At 31.9% G+C, this 19,036-nt stretch overlaps 1 protein-coding gene across 1 annotated transcript in view; it reads left to right on the top strand.

Annotated features, from left to right (window-relative positions):
- Positions 1-19,036, top strand: part of LOC6046662 (ceramide synthase 6) — a 47,207-nt gene that overhangs the window by 6,550 nt on the left and 21,621 nt on the right. Inside the window, exon 2 of the mRNA XM_038262154.1 lies at positions 18,037-18,157. Within this exon, the coding sequence (XP_038118082.1) occupies positions 18,037-18,157 (121 nt within the window). The remainder of the gene's footprint in view (positions 1-18,036; positions 18,158-19,036) is intronic.

The raw sequence follows: 19,036 nt of genomic DNA, 5'->3' as shown, positions 1-19,036 counted from the left end.
TGGAATAGTGGAACAATCCCGCATATTTACGTTTTGGTTTTGTGCCCTAATGAAATGTTTGGCTCGAATTATGTTTAAAGTGTTCTTTGAAAAACAGTAATAAAACTAATAAAAAAAAAATCATTTAAATATGTTTAACTCCTTTTCATTTCCTGTTGAAATTGAGTTACAACAACATTGAAATTAAATGTGTTCTTAAGCTTTCAGTTATTTTGTGAAGACTGATTCTGGATTTTTTTTTTTTTTTTTTTTTGAAAAGGTCCTATAAACCAAATTTTCATTTTTTGCTTTTTGGGTGTTTTTGAATACCCCTGAATCAAGGCGGTTCTAAAAACACCCAAAAAGCAAAAATTGAAAATTTGGTTTATAGGACCATTTCAAAAATAACTCCAGGATTGTTTATGTTTTCTCTTTGAATCCAAATAACGAGTGTTTCCTTTCTTAAGTATTTTGTTACCCTTAAAAGATCAAGAGAGATAAAATTTATAAAAAAAAATATGTGGTCTTAAAAATCAAATTACCAGTACCAAGAGCCCCCTTGAAGACATTGTCCTGTTTGGACACTTTTTAAACGCACTCGAAATCTTGAAATGAAGGCACTTAAAAACTCTCAAAAATAAGCACTCATTATCAAGACTCTTAAGTCAAGTGTGTGTGTGCGTGTATGACTTGGCCGTTATCAACCGAAGGTGCGCCCTGGTATTCTGGACGACCACCAGCCAGCAGTAAAGATTGCATCCAGCGCGATCCATTTTCAAATAATAGGTCATAAATTGGTTACATCACAGCACAGTATTGCTTCTCTGTTATCTTATTGCTTTTGGATTATTCGTGATTGATGATTCCTAGGTCGTTGAAATTTTTTGAAGGATGATTTCCTGACCTACAAAAAAAGCCTAATAGTTTTCATAAACTCCTTAATTAGCGCATCCGAATTGATTTCTCACCCTTCTTTCTCCTCGCCGATTTTTTCCACGTGTGTGTTTCGCGCGGTCAATAACCGTTTCGTGGCGACGACGACGTCGACGGCGCTGACTAAGCCATTTTCGAGAAACAATCTCTCACGTCACTTACCTTTTGGCTGGTTGATGTTTACGCCCAATTTCCACGGCGGCGCCACTCGACGTCTCTGCCGCAGGTAGGCCAGGTTGATGATGGCTTGGTGGGTGACCTGTCGCGTGTTTATAATTAGTTGGGCTGCGAAGCAAAGGTAAACAGACGTAGCAGGCGGTTTGGGCTTGTGATTCATAAATTAGGCTCATGGGACGACTGGCTGGCTGGCTGGGGCTGGTGGGTATTAATTTTGGTCAACATATGCCAACGTCCTGGCAGCAATGGGGTAATTGAGGTCAGGTTCATTTGTGTAATGGTAATTTGATAGAAATAATTTACTTGATAAATTGCAGAAGGTAGAAACTGACTTTCAAATAGAATAGAATTTCCAAACTTGAAAATTTAAAAGAAATTTGACCATAAAAAAATAATAAAATAAAGAGGTTCCTCACTGAGTTTAGGCTATAATCCTGCTCTCAAGGGTGCACAGCAACCAAGGAAGTTGTTGTTCTATTATTGCAAAATTACTGAACAAAAATAACAACAATCTGATATTGTTGTTGAATATTTTAGGGGATGAAAAAAAAATATTGCTGGTTCCAGTAGCTTTAAAGATACTAAAATGTCTGTAACACAAATCTTGGTGCAAAAGCTCTGGTTGATGTGCACCGTTAAAATGAACTTTCCACAGAAAGCTTGTATGTAGACCCACCTTCATGTATACTAGGGTGCCCAGAACAATAAGCTGAAGTTCCACAAGCGAAATCACTAATAACTTTTCAGGCTCGAATTTTACAGCTTTGGTATGTTGGACTTAGAGCGTCCAATTTCCCGTCCCGGGAAAAAAATCCCGGGAATTCCCGGGATTTCCCGAAAAAAAAAATTTCCCGTTTCCCGGGAAATTCAAGCGGAAGTATACAATTTCTTAAATTTTTGGAACTATTTTTTGAAAATGCTCTGAAAAATAATAAATGAACAAACGCAACATAATTTTGTTCAATTAAATGTTTTGTTTGGTTTAAATATAATTATTCAATTTATCAGAAATTATGGTATCAGAATTATTTCTGATAATATTATTCTTTGAAGCAACTGGGAATAGATCTTGCTTAATGAGTATTAAATAATTACAATTAGGTAAGCTTTAACAGATTGACGTTATTTCATCAAAACAATATAAATTCCTTACCTCCAAATTAAAATTGAGATTTTTTTACGTTTTTGTTTACCATGATGATCAAATGAGATGAAAATCGAATTTGTGCAAAAAGAATTGATTCAATGGGTTGAATACCTAGTACTAAAGAAATTACAATTTTAAGTAAAAGAATTATGGAGCACTGGTGCAACTACAGGTGTTAGAGGGTTAAAGGTGAAAAAATAGAAGACTTTTTGTGGAATGATGTTAATTTATCGTATAATTTAAATCATGTTGCATAATAACACAAAAAAATCATTGAAAAATGTCTTTCTTTTGTTTGTTCTCAAAAAATGCAAAAAATTATTCAAGGCTTGCTTCAAATATTTGAAAACATTGGGTTGTTCGGACTTAAACCAACACTAAAAAGCTTTACCATTTGTTCAAAAGCTGAAACCAGTATTTGTCATGAAAAACATAATTTCTGCATTTTTTTCTCATTTCAATAAACTGGTCACAGAGGCATGTTTAAAATTTCTCATCAAAAAATATTAAAATGCATTTTCTTTTAGTTGAATGATTTTTTACATGCAGTCAAGCTGTTAATTGTTCATCACACTTATTGAAACCATTGATGTTGATGTCCTATACAATCTTGTTGCATAATATTAATTAAAACCAAGATCATATAAATTTTCAATAAATTTAAAATTTCCCGGGATTTCCCGGGAAATCGACTGAAAATTTCCCGTTTCCCGGGAAATTTGTAACCCCGGGAAATTGGACGCTCTAGTTGGACTAAGTTGTAGAACATTTAATTTTCCAACAAGAATCTCACTTTTAGGGATATTTGGCAAACAGTAGCACACCCTGCAGACAAAACCGTAAGAAAATTGAATTTATGATACATTTTTGCCGCACCTTCAAAAATCAATGGGTAAATGTTTACCGATTTTGCTCTGGAAACAATATTCAGCCTTCAACCTCGCTCCACAGGTTTTGAAAAAAGTTTCCTATTCTGGGCACCCTAATGATACACCTACACAGACATACATTTGTTCAGTTTTTGATTGTGAGTCGATAACTCAGAATCAAAAACTGAACAAATGTATGTCTGTGTTAGTGTATCACTGAGTTTTCTCAATGCTGGCTAATCCGATTTTGTTCAAATTCAGGTCAACCTTTCCAGTGAAACTTAAACTATGAATATCTGGCAACCCTGTCTCAAGTTAAGACCACTTATATTTCTGTACTTTTTTGAAGGGGGCCTTCCATAAACCAAATGACCAAGCCAATTTTTTTTTAAATTAGAAAAAATGCAATGAGTTTTCTGCAATACTAGAACTTTTTTTTTTATTTAACCTCAAGTTTATATAATTAAATTAAACGTTGAAAAACTTAATGTTTCATAAACGTTTCCATCAAGGTTGGTAATCGATAAAATTATCGTCGAACGATAATGATAATGGTTATCGTTATCATCGGGACGCCGATAACTAATTTTTAAAATCTTTCTAAAATCTATTAATTCAACCATATCATGTTAAATTTTCAATGTTTAAACTAATAATTTGAATAATTTTGAAAATGTAGTTAGATTCAAAGCATAAATATGTACTCAAAATTGTTCACAAAATACTCTATTTGTTTGAAAGTACTCAAATTTGTATAATATGGGAATCAAACGAAGCTGAATTTTGTATGTTTTTTTCACTTTATTAAAGTATTTTTGTCAAATACAAAAATTTTCACAAAATACTGTATTTATTCAAAAATACGTTGGACGAAGCGAAATTTTGTTTGCTTTTTCAGTTTATTAAAGTTTTTTTTTAATTACTTAAATTGTATATAACTTTGAAAATTTTTATAACAATAACGATAATGGTTATCATAACGACGCGGATAATGGACGAAACGAAATTTTGTACGTTTTTTTCATTTCATTAATGTTTTTTGTAAAGTAATAAAATTTTCACAAATACTGTATTCATTCAAAACTACTCAAATTTTCATAATTTTCAATACGGATGAAAAGAATTGTAATTTTGTTTGCTTTTTGAATTCATTAGATTTTTTTTGAAAATACTAAAATTTTCATAAATTAACATTTTTTTTAAATACTAAAATTTTTCAAAGTATGCCATATGGGTATCAAACGAAGCTAACTTTTTAAAGCTTTTTTACTTTTTTTTAGTTTTTTTGAAAATACTAAGGCCGATGCAAATATTTAAAAAAGTTTTTGTCCCTCGGCCCTGGCCGAGGTCAAGGGGGGGGGCAAAAAAATATAAAAATTTAAATAACAAGCCATAGTCTTCACATTTAAATGAAAAAAGTGTTTTAAAATGCATTTTACACTAGTTCAGTTGTTTTGCAATCATTAGGTTTCAAAAAATCTAAGATCTGACAAAAACAAAAATTGTATCGAAAAAAGATTTTGCATCGAAAATTTTCAAAAAATATTAAGATTTTTAATAAACCCAAACATGCTAAAAATGATTTTAAACGCAGGAGAATGTATTTTAATTTGATTTCAGTTGGTTGCACTTGAATGTTCATTGAAATTTTGAAGTTTATTGTAAAAATATTTTTTTTGCCCCCTGATTTTTCGGGCCAATTTTGAAGGGGGTTGACAAAAACTTTTAAAAATATTTGTACCAGCCTAATATTTTTGCAAAAAAACTTTTTTTTTTAAATACACAAATTTCAAAATATTAATATGGGTATCAAACGAATTTATATTTTGTATGTTTTTTTTTCAATTTATTGGAGTTTTTTTTGAAAATACAAAAATTTTCACAAAATAAAGTATTTTTTTGAAAATACAATTTTTTTATTTGCAATATAATTATCAAACGAATTTAAATTTCGTATGCTTTGTCAATTTATTGAAGTATTTTTCAGAAAATACTAAAATATTCAAAATATGCGATGTGGGTTTTAAACGAAGCGAAATTTTGCATGCTAATTACATACATTTCAAATCACTTGATTGCAAATCGCCATATTGCAGATTAAAAAAATGAGTACTTTTTTAGAAAAATTATGGTATTTAACAAAAAAAAAATCTAATAAAGTGAAAAAGAAAACAAAATTTCGCTTCGTTTGAAATCTTTGAAATTTTTTATAATTTTGAAAAAAACGGTAATTTATGTTTTTTTTTGCGTAAAAAAAATCTTATAAGGCAGTTGCAAATATTTTTCAAAGTTTATGTCATTCAAATGTTGCCTTTAATTTCAATTTTTTAACTTTTTTTGGAACATGAAAAATATTGGCAACAGCCTAAAGTGAAAAAGCTACACAATTTCGCTACGTTTGATACCCATATTGATAATCATGAAAATGTGAGTACTTTTAAAAAATACGGTATTTTGTGAATAATTTGGAGGACATGTTTTACTCTGAAACTTAGGCCGTTGCAAATATTTTTCATTTTATCGTTAACAACCTTGGTTTAGATGTGATTTTTTAAATTCAAAGTATTAACCCTTTACTGCCCAATTTTTTTTTTCGATTTTGAGCAACTTTGTTTTGTGAAAACTGTATTTCTCTTTAGTTTTTGTTTTTACTGGTAGTGTTGGGTCTATCTGGGGGATCTGATATTTCGAAAAAAAAGGGTCCACGTGGTGGGATGGTCCCTTTTGAATATTATCAATCGTCAAAAATACTTAACCCTCTACAACCCAACCCCGTCTCTAAGCGGGCTTCGATCTAAAACAGGGGTGCTAAAAAGTTTTTGGAGGCCGGGCCAAATTTAAAGCTAAATTGAGCTTGTGGGCCAGATTTACTTAATAATTTTAATTTAAAAGATTGGAAAATACATTTATAAGTTGATTTTTTATTTATTTTTTGAACATTTTCGGTAATTACAAATAATAGTTTTGTATTTATATTTCAAAGTGGTGACATGTAAACTGATCAATTTATGTAACGTTGTAATTTTATCTTTAAATCGAGGGTGACTAATGAAACATATTTTAGAGCTGATAGAAAATGTTTTAAGCAACCGTAAAGTTAAACTGCAATCATTATTTTCAAAAAAAAAAAAGATTCGACGAAATTTTTTTTTGCGAAAAAACATTGAATCATCGAAAATTTACAAAAATAAAATTAATTTTTAGTAAACCCGAACATGCTCAAATGATTCTGAACGAAGAAGAATTCATTTTTAATTGATTGCAGCTGATCGTACCTAAGTTTCCATTGATTTCTCGATGTTTTATAAATATTTTTGCTCCTTGTTTTTGAGCCAATTTTTAATAATTAGGGAGGGGAGGGTCGGTCGACAAAAGCTTTGTAAAATATTTGCAATAGCCTCGATCCTCCGATTTCAACATTTTGTCTACCTGAATCAGATGGTAGTCAATCAGATTCGTTATCTAATTGTCATGAGTTCGAATCCCGGTTTCTAAGTGTAAAGTTAGTTTGAGGGTCAGTTCATAAAAGGGTCATTATGACTTTCAAATTCATCTAGAATACTTATATTTTTAGAACAATTACAGATTTCTACCTAAGTCAAATTTGAACGTTTTATAAATATTTTCAGAAATGTTTGATGAAAGTTTTAACGATATTTATTAGTTTTACTCACATTGAACCGTGTAAAATTGTTTTAATTAAAAGGATTTTTTGACAAAATATGTGTGTCCTAAAATGGGGATCAAAACACTGATAAGTCATTAGCTTTTTATTTAACAAAAAAAATAATAGATAAGCATAAAAATGTTTAGAATAAACCTTTATTTAAAAAAAAAACATAAAATCACTTTAAAAGTGGTCAACGGGCCATTTTACGTGATCATTCAAAATGGGTCCGCGGGCCACAAAAAATCACCTCGCGGGTCATACTTTGGTCACCCCTGATCTAAAAGTTCGGCAAAAATCAATTTTCAACTAAAATTTTAAAGATCAAAAGCATTGAAAAGAAGAACTATTAAAATTTTAGACAGTTTTAGGTTTGGAAGTTTGTCTTGATTTATGTAACTTTGCCAATGTTTTTAAAAATGTAGTTTTCTTAGAAGTAAACTTTGGCAAAAAAATTTTATTACATTTCCTATATTTTAAGTTATTTTGTAATAATTTTTGTAGTGTCACACTTTGCCTCTACTCATTTTTTACAATTTAAATTATAATGGTATCATTCTATAGCAGAAAATGTGAAAATCAAAAACATATAATAGAAGGTGGTAGAACCTATCCAAAACAAACATAAACTAAGTAAGATAAATTAAAACACAAAAATGAAACAAGAAAAACATAAAAAAGAGAAGTAAAGTTTTTTGCAGTTGCTCAAAATGACATTTTCAACACGGGAAACATTAAAAAAATCGGAAAAATAAATTGGGTGGTACAGAGTTTATTTCAAAACTAATAAAAAGGAACAGATTTGGTGTTGTTATAAAAAAATTGTTCGGATAAAGAGAACACTTTTGAATTTTTTTTTTGTAATATGCACCGGATATTCAGGCTTGTAAAAAACTTGCCAAACTTCATGCAATACTGAAATGGTAGTCAAGTTAAACGAACATGCTTAGCAATGTAAAAGGAACAATCAAACTCATTGATCAATCAAAAAGAGAATATTTGTCAGTAGGGTAGGGTAGTCATCAATGAGACACTTTTGGTTTTCAACTTTTAAAGATTTTTCTCATTTTTTCATCAGCATGTTTTAATGAGCTTTTTGTTGCATTTTCTTTCTTTTAATGTGTTCTAACATTGATCAAAATATGAGATCGATCCGACATCTACAGCCAGAGTTATTCAACTGTATCATTGTAGACGCACTTGGCAGGAACAATGAGACAGCTGAGGAACAATGAGACACACTAAAAGTTATACTAAAAAGTATTTAAATTTTGAAAAATTCATATATTTATACCAAATAACTTTGTATTTTTGGTTAAATGAAATGAAAACTCTATAAATATGCCAACTTTTAATTTATGTTTTGAAAGTTTTCCATAGATTTTGAAAAGTTTAATGAAGAAAAATCAAAGTGTCTCATTGTTACCCATGAGCTGAAATGAGTAAGGAACAATGAGCCAGTCCTGGATACTGGGTATATTCTAAATTTTGGCCAAACCTAATGAAAGGACATTGTAGCCCAACTCAATCCCTATGGAACGTCGAAAGAAATTTGAAGAAATATTAGTTTTGGTGTAAATGGCAGCCTACGAGCGAAAAAGTATTTTTTGTCCATAATTTACTTTTACACCCCAGAGTCAAACATTTATGAATAACTTTTCAAGGGAGCTTCCATAACCAAAGCCACTATAATGGCAGACGGTGTATCCAGTAGACAAACCTTTCCCCCAAATATGAGCCTGATTGGTTGAAACTACGACTTGTGAGAGCCATTTTTTCATTGTTCCCCGTGTCTCATTGATGACTACTCTACCCTACAATGCTTTCCAAACTTGAATTCTAGCTCAAACTGTTCAAAAAGTCTTTGATTCTGTCAACTTAGATGTAAATTGAGTGTTTGTTTACAAGTTTATTCAGTATGAATTTAATGTAGTGTTGTTGTAGTCGACAAAATTATTTCTAGGTCATTTCAACAGCAAATCAACTACTGACACACCCCTATGTGAACAGTTGAACTCCAATCCATCACTTCCAGCAGAATACAATCATTTGCTTTCATACTGAGTAATGGTTTTTCAGATGTTCTCAAAAACACACACTCTAGCGAGTGCATCGTGCTGGTGATAACTCGTTCAATTTTTTTCCTCCCCCTTTTTCCCAATATGTGGGCATGGGCAGTCGTCCCCGCGTTCTAAACAAATCAACCAGAATTGACGACCACTCGACGATTGACAAATTACCCTGCGCGATGGTGAGGCACGCGACCAAAAACCCACATCCGAGCCGGACAAACTGGACCTAGACGGCGTTCGAAATCGATGCTGCCCTCCGGAGTCAATTAATTCAATTAATCGACCTCGGTGGACGTTTAGTTGCGGAATGGATGCGACTATTGTAAGCGGGGTATTAGATCATGAACGGGTTTGATTTTAAGTTATGCAGAACCTCGTTGAAATACATGGAACATTAAAACATAAAATTTTAATCTTATTGAAGTTAACTATATTTTTTATTTCGTTAAACTCATTAACACTGTGTTGTCGTCAACAGATTTCAAAACATTTTAGTTAATGAAGAGCCCCAATCAGTTAATCATGTTATCCCCCTCGGACGTAATTCTACCCTTCCACGAATGACTGAGCTTGAGCAACTAACCTAATTACGGTGAAGGCACCCATAAAAGCGCGCCAACGAAAACCCCAAAAAAAAACTGTCCAAACCCCGAAACCGGTCCTCGTGTCTGCATGTGTTCAGTTTTGTTTGTTTTTGGTGTGGTGTAAAGTGTCGAACCCCTCAGGTGAATGTCTACCGCTGCCGCAGTGGCGCCAATTTTACTTTCCTTCCGAAATTTTGGCGATGCAACTTCGGGCACTGCAATGTGGCCAACTGATGTAGGTCTTGGCCATCACCTGCGGGAATGCAGTATTTTCTGACCTGCTTACCTGGTTAACTGAGTCAAGTTATTTCTTGTCAAAAGTCAAATTTTAAGATGCAACTCAACTTTTGATTAAGTTTCAACTCGCTACCTTTATGCTGAGTAATTACTCTGTCATAAATAACGGATTTCATTACTGGCTGATTGAAATTCCGTCGGACAGGTGTTGTTTTTCGAAAGTTTGCTGCAACGAAAACAAGTGATTTAAGACCCAATTACCCCAGCTGAAATGAAGGAACTATAAGCTATCTCCCAAAAAAGGCGTTTCAGCTTTAAATTGGGAGCAATAAGTCTGAATATCGCTCCATTTTTTACCCGATAGTTAATTTATCTCAAGCCTGTAAGGCTGACCTTCATTTAAACCACGTGGTGCAATTTAAATTTAAAAGAATAATAACTAATTCTGAGGTAATTTGTTATCATTGACGTAATTTTGCTTGGAAACGTCTAATGTTTCGTCATTTTGTAAAGTAGCCTTAGAATTACAAATTAAAACTTGTTAAATTTGTTTCTTTTTAACGAAGATACAAATTCTACTACGATTATTTTGTGAGTTTTTGATCGTTTAGTACTGTGGTTTTTAACTTATATTGATACTGTCCCCCTTGGCTGAATTTCAAGAACATCAATCAAATATTACAAACTTTTCCCGAAGATATAGACATTAGAATGTGTAACAAAAACTATTATTGGGGCTTGTTCTGGTGGGCGCCAAATATGAGCTTGATTGGACGAAACAGAAGCTGGCCTCCACTTTCGAATTTTGGAATTCAATTTAATCGGTAGAAATATTTTTTTTCTAAATTTAAATATTCTTGGCGAAAATAAAAAGATTAGAACATTCCAAATTCAAAGCTTCAGAAATTCAAAAATTGTAAAAAAATGTTTTGATAGTTTTTATAATAAGAAAAAAAATCAAAATGCATATTATTTTTTTTCGAAATTTCTAAAATCGTAATTTAAAAAATCTGAAATTTCGAAATTCAAAATTTTAGCAATCTGAAATTCAAAATACCAAAAATGTGGGTAATCAAACATTTGAAGATTAAAAAAAATCAAAATTTAAAAACTAAAAAATATCATATTCAAAACAATATAGAAAAAAAAACTCAAATCTAACATTATTTTAGTATCCTTAAGCTTATAAATTCTTAAATTCTTAAATTCTTAAATTCTTAAATTCTTAAATTCTTAAATTCTTAAATTCTTAAATTCTTAAATTCTTAAATTCTTAAATTCTTAAATTCTTAAATTCTTAAATTCTTAAATTCTTAAATTCTTAAATTCTTAAATCTTAAATTTAAATTCTTAAATTCTTAAATTCTTAAATTCTTAAATTCTTAAATTTTAAATTCTTAAATTTAAATTCTTAAATTCTTAAATTCTTAAATTCTTAAATTCTTAAATTCTTAAATTCTTAAATCTTAAATTCTTAAATTCTTAAATTCTTAAATTCTTAAATTCTTAAATTTAAATTCTTAAATTCTTAAATTCTTAAATTCTTAAATTTAAATTCTTAAATTCTTAAATTCTTAAATTCTTAAATTCTTAAATTCTTAAATTCTTAAATTCTTAATTTCTTAAATTTAAATTCTTAAATTCTTAAATTTAAATTCTTAAATTCTTAAATTCTTAAATTTAAATTCTTAAATTCTCAAATTCTTAAATTCTTAAATCTTAAATTCTTAAATTCTTAAATTCTTAAATTCTTAAATTCATAAATTCTTAAATTTAAATTCTTAAATTCTTAAATTCTTAAATTTAAATTCTTAAATTTTAAATTCTTAAATTCTTAAATTCTTAAATTCTTAAATTCTTAAATTCTTAAATTCTTAAATTCTTAAATTCTTAAATTTAAATTCTTAAATTCTTAAATTTAAATTCTTAAATTCTTAAATTCTTAAATTCTTAAATTTAAATTCTTAAATTCTTAAATTCTTAAATTTAAATTCTTAAATTCCTAAATTCTTAAATTTAAATCTTAAATTCTTAAATTCTTAAATTTAAATTCTTAAATTCTTAAATTCTTAAATTTTAAATTCTTAAATTCTTAAATTCTTAAATTCTTAAATTCTTAAATTCTTAAATTCTTAAATTTTAAATTCTTAAATTTAAATTCTTAATTCTTAAATTCTTAATTCTTAAATTCTTAAATTTAAATTCTTAAATTCTTAAATTCTTAAATTCTTAAATTCTTAAATTCTTAAATTCTTAAATTTAAATTCTTAAATTTAAATTCTTAAATTCTTAAATTTAAATTCTTAAATTTAAATTCTTAAATTCTTAAATTCTTAAATTTTAAATTCTTAAATTCTTAAATTCTTAAATTCTTAAATTCTTAAATTCTTAAATTCTTAAATTCTTAAATTCTTAAATTCTTAAATTCTTAAATTCTTAAATTCTTAAATTCTTAAATTCTTAAATTCTTAAATTCTTAAATTCTTAAATTCTTAAATTCTTAAATTCTTAAATTCTTAAATTCTTAAATTCTTAAATTCTTGAATTCCACAATTTTTGAAGTCCTCTTTTATATAAGAGATTTTGAAATTATGAGAAGACATTATTTTAAATATCATAAATTAAATTTCTTTTGGAGTGAAATTTTAGCGAGGATTTTGGATTACAAACTGTATAAAAATTCTTAGATTTTGATTATTTAGACTTTTGAAATTTAAAATTTTATCATATTATAATTTTAGATTTTGATTTAATTTTGAGGATTTATTTTTGAAGTTAAATTTTTAGGTTTTTAAATATTTTATTTTTTATTTTGAAGATTGTTTTTTCATGACCCTTGCCTTGACCGTCTCTTGAGGATCTTTTTTAAAGGATTTATTGCTTTCATTCTTTTGGAGCCTTTAACCATAAAACGAGTTTTTTTATCAAATACTTTCTGAATTAGTTTTTCTTCATTAAAAAATAAAATTTCTTAAATGTTGGTCGCGATATTTTTTATATGGCGTGGATTTGGCGCGGTTTCGGATTTTAGGTCGGCACGGATTTGGCGCGGATTTTTTTTCGACTCTCCCATAACAACCCTGCAATTCAAAATCAAAAAAAAAACTTAATAGATGCATTTTTAAACGATTTTTCAATACCTGCTCAAAACCTCAAAACAAATATTGTTAAATCATCATGCAAACCCATTTATATTTTATCCATCATAGACAGAAATGTTAACTATTTTTTGGAAAAAAAAAAACCAAAAAAAAACATAAAATGTCAATTAACTTTTACAAAAAAAATGAAACTCGATTACTTTTCAAAGTAATAGAACTTTGCTCAAAAAGATGCAAAAATTCTCAGAAATTAATGTGAATAATGTTCTAAAAAACTCTAATCAACTACAACTTTGCAAATATGTTTTTTCAATAATTGCCCAGAATTCAAAATTAATTTTATTTTCATAAAACATCGTAAACCTGACAAAACCCCAAAAATATTATTGTTTTAGAATTCATAAAAAAATACAGCTCATTTTTGAAAACTATAACAAAAATATTAAGCTTCTGTTTCAAATAATGCGAAAATGTTAATTTTTAAACTGATTTCAGGAAACCCATTTTTCAAAAACTGCTCATGTTGTAGAGAACGCAACAACTAACAAATATTATAAAAAATTATCTTTAAATAGAATGCAAAAAAAACTCGAAAAAATAAAGGAGAATGGGCAAATTTGTATGGGAGCTGGTCCAAGGATGTACACGAACGGGACCAACTTTTTTCGAAAGATCTCGCCGAGACATGAAAAAAAGTCTTCTGGACCAACTCTCTTAACCCCGGGGTTCAAAAGTTACATGTTGTTGAAGTTTGAGCATTTTGGGTAAAAATGTACAAAAAATCGTATTTTTGCTAATTCTAAAATCATTTATAAAATCTCCATTTTATTATGGATTTTGCTCATCTTGACTTCATTCGACGCGTATCAGCAAAAACTATGAGTTCTAATATGTCTTAGCATGATTGAAACATGATTTCTCTTGTTTTTATCCGTTTGAACCGTTGGTGCATGAGGCATCCCATAGAAAAAAGTCGAAACTTCAAGGTATTGAAACCGGATCCGACCCAGACTGCTTAGTGAGTATGGAAGGCTTCAGTGCAATGTTGTAACAACTTATTGGGGTGGGTCTCGTGGCGCAGGGGTAGCGGCTTCGGCTGCCGATCCCGATGATGCTATGAGACGCTGGTTCGATTCCCGCCTTATCCACTGAGCTTCTATCGGATGGTGAAGTAAAACGTCGGTCCCGGTTTCTCCTGTCTCGTCAGAGGCGCTGGAGCAGAAATCCCACGTTAGAGGAAGGCCATGCCCCGGGGGGCGTAGTGCCAATAGTTTCGTTTTTTCGAGTCATTCGAGAACTCCTTGGAGTTAAGACCGGCGAGTCTACCGCCGTAACAAGCAAGATGTCGGCGGTTTTGACCACTGATCATACCCGCATAGCTTCAGTCAGTATGGTAGACTACTTTGCTAATATGTTAGGATGTCCTGGGTCATCCAAGGACTCCCTGGAGTTAAGATATTTGGGTCACTGTAACAAGAAAAAGGTCGACGATTTTAACCGCGCATCATAACCGCAAAGATTCAGTGAGTATGGCAGACTGTATTGCTGTTATGTTGGGATGTTCTTGACCAATCCATGGAGTCCTTGTAACAGCCAGATCATAACTAGGATTACCAAAGACATCCCAACACATTAACAAAGCTGTCTACCATACTGACTGAAGCTATGCCGGTATGTTCCGTTGTCAAAACCGGTCGACATTTTGCTTGTTACGGTAGTAGACACACAGATCTTAACTCCAGGTAGTCCTAGGAGAACCCAGGACACTCCAACACATCAGCATAGTAGTCTACCATACTCACTGAAGCCATTCGAGTATGATCAGTGGTCAAAAACCGCCGACATCTTGCTTGTTACGGCGGTAGACTCACCGGTCTTAACTCCAAGGAGTTCTCGGATGACTCAGACCATCCCAATAAGTTGTTACACCATTGCACTGAAGCCTTTCATACTCACTGAAGCAGTTTGGGTCGGATCCGTTTTCAAAACCTTGAAGTTTCGACTTGTTTCTATGGGATGCCTCTTGCACAAAGGTTCAAACGGATAAAAACAAGTGAAATCATGTTTCAATCATGCTAAGATATATCAGAATTCATAGTTTTTGCTGATACGCGTCGAATGAAGTCAAGAAAATCGAAATCCGTAATGAAACAGAGATTTTATAAATGATTTTAGAAATAGCAAAAATCCGATTTTTTGTATATTTTTACTCAAAATGCACAAACTTCAACAGCATGTAACTTTTGAACCCCGGGGTTTAGAGAGTTGGTCCACAAGACTTTTTTTCATGTCTCGGCGAGATCTTTCGAAAAAAGTTGGTCCCGTTCGTGTACATCCTTAGACCAAATTCGCCCATTCTCCTTTAAAAACTTTTAAAAACGTTCAATTTCACGGAATTATTTTTTTTAGATGAACATTTTTGAATTTAGGTTTCGTCAGCAATATTTTTAAACCATGTAAGAAAATCTTAGGATATAAAAATTGATGTTGTTGCGTTTTGATAGCAGCAACAATTTTGCCATTTCACAGGCAATAGACAACTTTTTTACAAAACCAAATAGGGACCATCCGCAAACCACGTGAACACTTTTGTGGAAATCTCAAACCCCTCCCCTCCCCCCCTCCCCCCCTCGTGGACAATCGCCATACGAGTAGGATTATAGCCTTAACTCAGGTGAGGAAGGCAAAACAAAATTAGATTCATTAATCTTAATAACCATAAAAATTAAATACAAATGATCAAATGATTTCAAGAAAACAAATAAATCATTGAAATAATAAAAATTAAAACTAAATTTTCTATTTCAAGCCTTATTTTCAAAATTTTAAATCAAAAAGTATCACAAAATTCTTCATTCATTGGTACAGTCATTGTCAAAAAATTGTGAAATATCAAAGAATGTCTGACAATAATTATGCTTCTCAAGTTCACGTTTTTTTTATAATCTGCGCTCCCAAAATTTAAAATTTGTAGATAAAAGTGATTTAAAATGCAGAAACACTGTAAATAGTTAAAAATCGATTGCACAAGTTTTTGAATGCATGTTTAAAGAACTAGCATTTTTTTGCCTTCTAAATATTTAGGAAAAAATGAAAAAAATAATAACCCTGATAAATTTTAATTCATTTCAGATCAATTACAAAAATCTATTGTTATAATCGAATGAAATAAAAACATATAACATATAATTTTATCAAATTAAACCAAAAATCGAAATTAAAAATAAATTTTTAAAGCAAAAAAATAAAAATAAAAACATAAAAATTGAAATAACAAGTCATGGTCTCAACATTTGAATGAAAAAAGTGTTTAAAAATGCATTTTACACCTGCAACTGATTAGTTTTCAAAATATGCAAGTATTGAAGAGATTTTTTTTGCCGAAAAAAAACTTTTTGCGGTGCTGTACATTGGATTTTCACAAAAATTAAAAATATTTTTGATCGATCCCAGACATGCTAAATATAATTTTGAATGCAGGAAAATGCATATCAAATTGTTTTCAGTTGGTTGGACTTCTATTTCCTTTGAAATTTTGAAGTTTTTCGATTTTTTTTTTCGGACCGATTTTGAAGGGGGGCGACATAAACTTTGAAAAATATTTGCAACGGCCTAATAACATCAAAAAAAAACTTTCATAGTTAGTAGTCATAGAATTTTGATTTTTTTTTTTTGAGCGGAATCGAGTAAACACTACCTTTAAAAAACAAAAAAAGAAATGTTTGTTGAATAATTTTACTTAAAAATGCCTTTAACTCAAATACGGTGCACTACATAAAATTCAGAATTGAAGTTTACATCTCAATTTGGTGTGGTGGGTCTCGTGGCGCAGGGGTAGCGGCTTCGGCTGCCGATCCCGATGATGCTATGAGACGCGGGTTCGATTCCCGCCTTATCCACTGAGCTTCTATCGGATGGTGAAGTAAAACGTCGGTCCCGGTTTCTCCTGTCTCGTCAGAGGCGCTGGAGCAGAAATCCCACGTTAGAGGAAGGCCATGCCCCGGGGGGCGTAGTGCCAATAGTTTCGTTTTATCTCAATTTGGTATGTGCATTTTGGATTCTTTCAAAAGATTTTTTTAAATATAGCTTGGCTAGAAACAAAACATTCGTCGCGCTCTTCTAATCATAACCAACAACTTTGCCGAAGACATCAATTCGATCAGAGAATCCCTTCTCGTGATCAGGGGAATGTTTGCAAAAGAATCTTCTTCGCTAGCGAACTTTCTTCCACATCGAAAGAGAGAGGAGGTGAAACAAGTGAAACAAAATCGCTCCCGAACTTTTCGAAGAAAATAATTCAGCGGAAGATTTTTTGTGAATTTCATTGTTAGCCCAACTTAAATTTGTTTATAACGTTTTGTTTACAAATTTTGTTTATCTACGAAAAGTGGAAGGTCTTTTACGGCATGTTAGTAGTGCAAGTGTGCAAGTGCAAGTGTAGTAGTGAAATCGGTGTTTCGCTGAACAATCCTGATGATGATTTTTTGAGTTTTCTTTTACCATTATTTTGTGCGCGAGAGAAGAGAGCCATGTTCCCTTCCGATTTTTTCTCTTGATGAGCGTCAAAAGATTTTAGTTTCATGAAGATTCTTCGAATATTTTCATAGCAATTCTCTATGGGCAGCCCCCAAATTTGTATGGAGACTTGCATGAAGAGACTAATGATTAAAAATGGCTTACTTGGACATAAGGATTCATTGGAAAAAAAAATCTTACAAATAAATAGAAAAGTAGATTTGCGATTTAAAAAAAAACAAAAAAAGAAATCATAAGTTTGTTTACGACTTCTCACGATTTTTTATGTTTTCTACTACCTTGATCCAATTGAGTTTATTTCTACGTCCAAATGATCTCAAAATCAGTACCCGGCGGCGCCGCGTTCGTTACCAGTCCACATAAACTCAAGCTTAGTACAATAAACCACGTCATCGAGAGGGGCCTCCGTCCACTGGCCGCCGGCAGATATTTGCTTATCACCTGTGTGACGACCGTGATAAATAATTATCGGAAAGTGTCGTCGTGCGAGTGACGTGCGCAAGTGGCCCGATTCCAACCAACTCTTTGAACGTGAGGTGGGGAATGAATGAATAATAGATGAGAGATTTACTTTGACAGACATTGGCCCGGAGTGGCCGATTTCGACGATGTTCATAAACTGTACTGAAATAGCATTTTAATGTGTTTACCTGAAACTACTCACGAAAATAAATCACGTCCCACCAAAATGTGTAGCACTTTTTTTTTAACAGCAAACACTTTCTTTCTTTCAGATACTGGATCGCACCGATTGGCAAGGCGATCGGAATCAAAAGCACAGGTCCGAAGCCCCCCATCCCGAACAAACTGCTGGAGACGACGTACAGCGCCAACAGTCGGCTCAACCACAAAATGGTAAGCGGAGTTGTCGAAAGTTAATCGATTCGCGCGGATCCCCCCGTGGTCATCATAGTCGTCACATTTGGCCGCCGGGGGTTGCCCAAGTGGCAAGTTGGAAAGTGAGCAGCAATTGGTTGCTGCCGGCTCCCCAAAAGAGAGGGTGAAAGAAGCTCACAGTTTAAAATCATATTGGCCCGTTGAGGTCAGGGTGGGCACTCAAAGGCAAAATGGGCTGAAATTTTCGAAATGTGGTATTTTGAACCTTTTGATTTTTTGAACATCAACTTTAACCAACTTTTTATTGTATCGGCCACACATTCTCACCTTAAAATAACTTGGTACATAGTGATCTTTTCAGCACTTTTTTTTGCTGAATTTTGACAATCTTTTCCGTAAAAATATTTTTACATGAGCTTTTCGATATTTTTTGAACACTTTCCGCATGCCCAAAGAATCCTTTTTGCATCATCATTGAAAAACGAAGTTGACTTTATAGTTGTCGGCCACCATTGCTAGTAACAACCACTAGTGTCTTCCTTTTATCTACAAGGACTTCGCCGCCATGAGCTCCTAAGTGTATGAAAGTATGGCACGGAGCGACGGAGCCGAATACCCATATTTACACAAAGAATTTTAGAGCGCCCGCCGCGGGATTCGAACCGGTGACCTCTGGGTTGTGGGTCCAGTGCGCAGTCCGATTGATCCACACGGGCGGGACAATGGACAATGCATCATCACCATTTTCTATAAAATGCTGACCATTAGGGTGACAAGAAAAATTTAAAATTATGTAAAATCTTAAGAGATACCCCCTGGCTTGACTCTTAAGGGAAAAAAGGGATTGTGAGTCCAACTGCCTACCAGCGACTCCACCGAGGCAGGGACCCAGGGAGA

This window comes from Culex quinquefasciatus, chromosome 3 (genome assembly GCF_015732765.1).
Source record: "Culex quinquefasciatus strain JHB chromosome 3, VPISU_Cqui_1.0_pri_paternal, whole genome shotgun sequence".
NCBI lineage: Eukaryota > Metazoa > Arthropoda > Insecta > Diptera > Culicidae > Culex > Culex quinquefasciatus.
The sequence above is the reverse complement of the archived record's forward strand: the minus strand, read 5'-3'. Positions and strand labels throughout refer to the sequence as shown.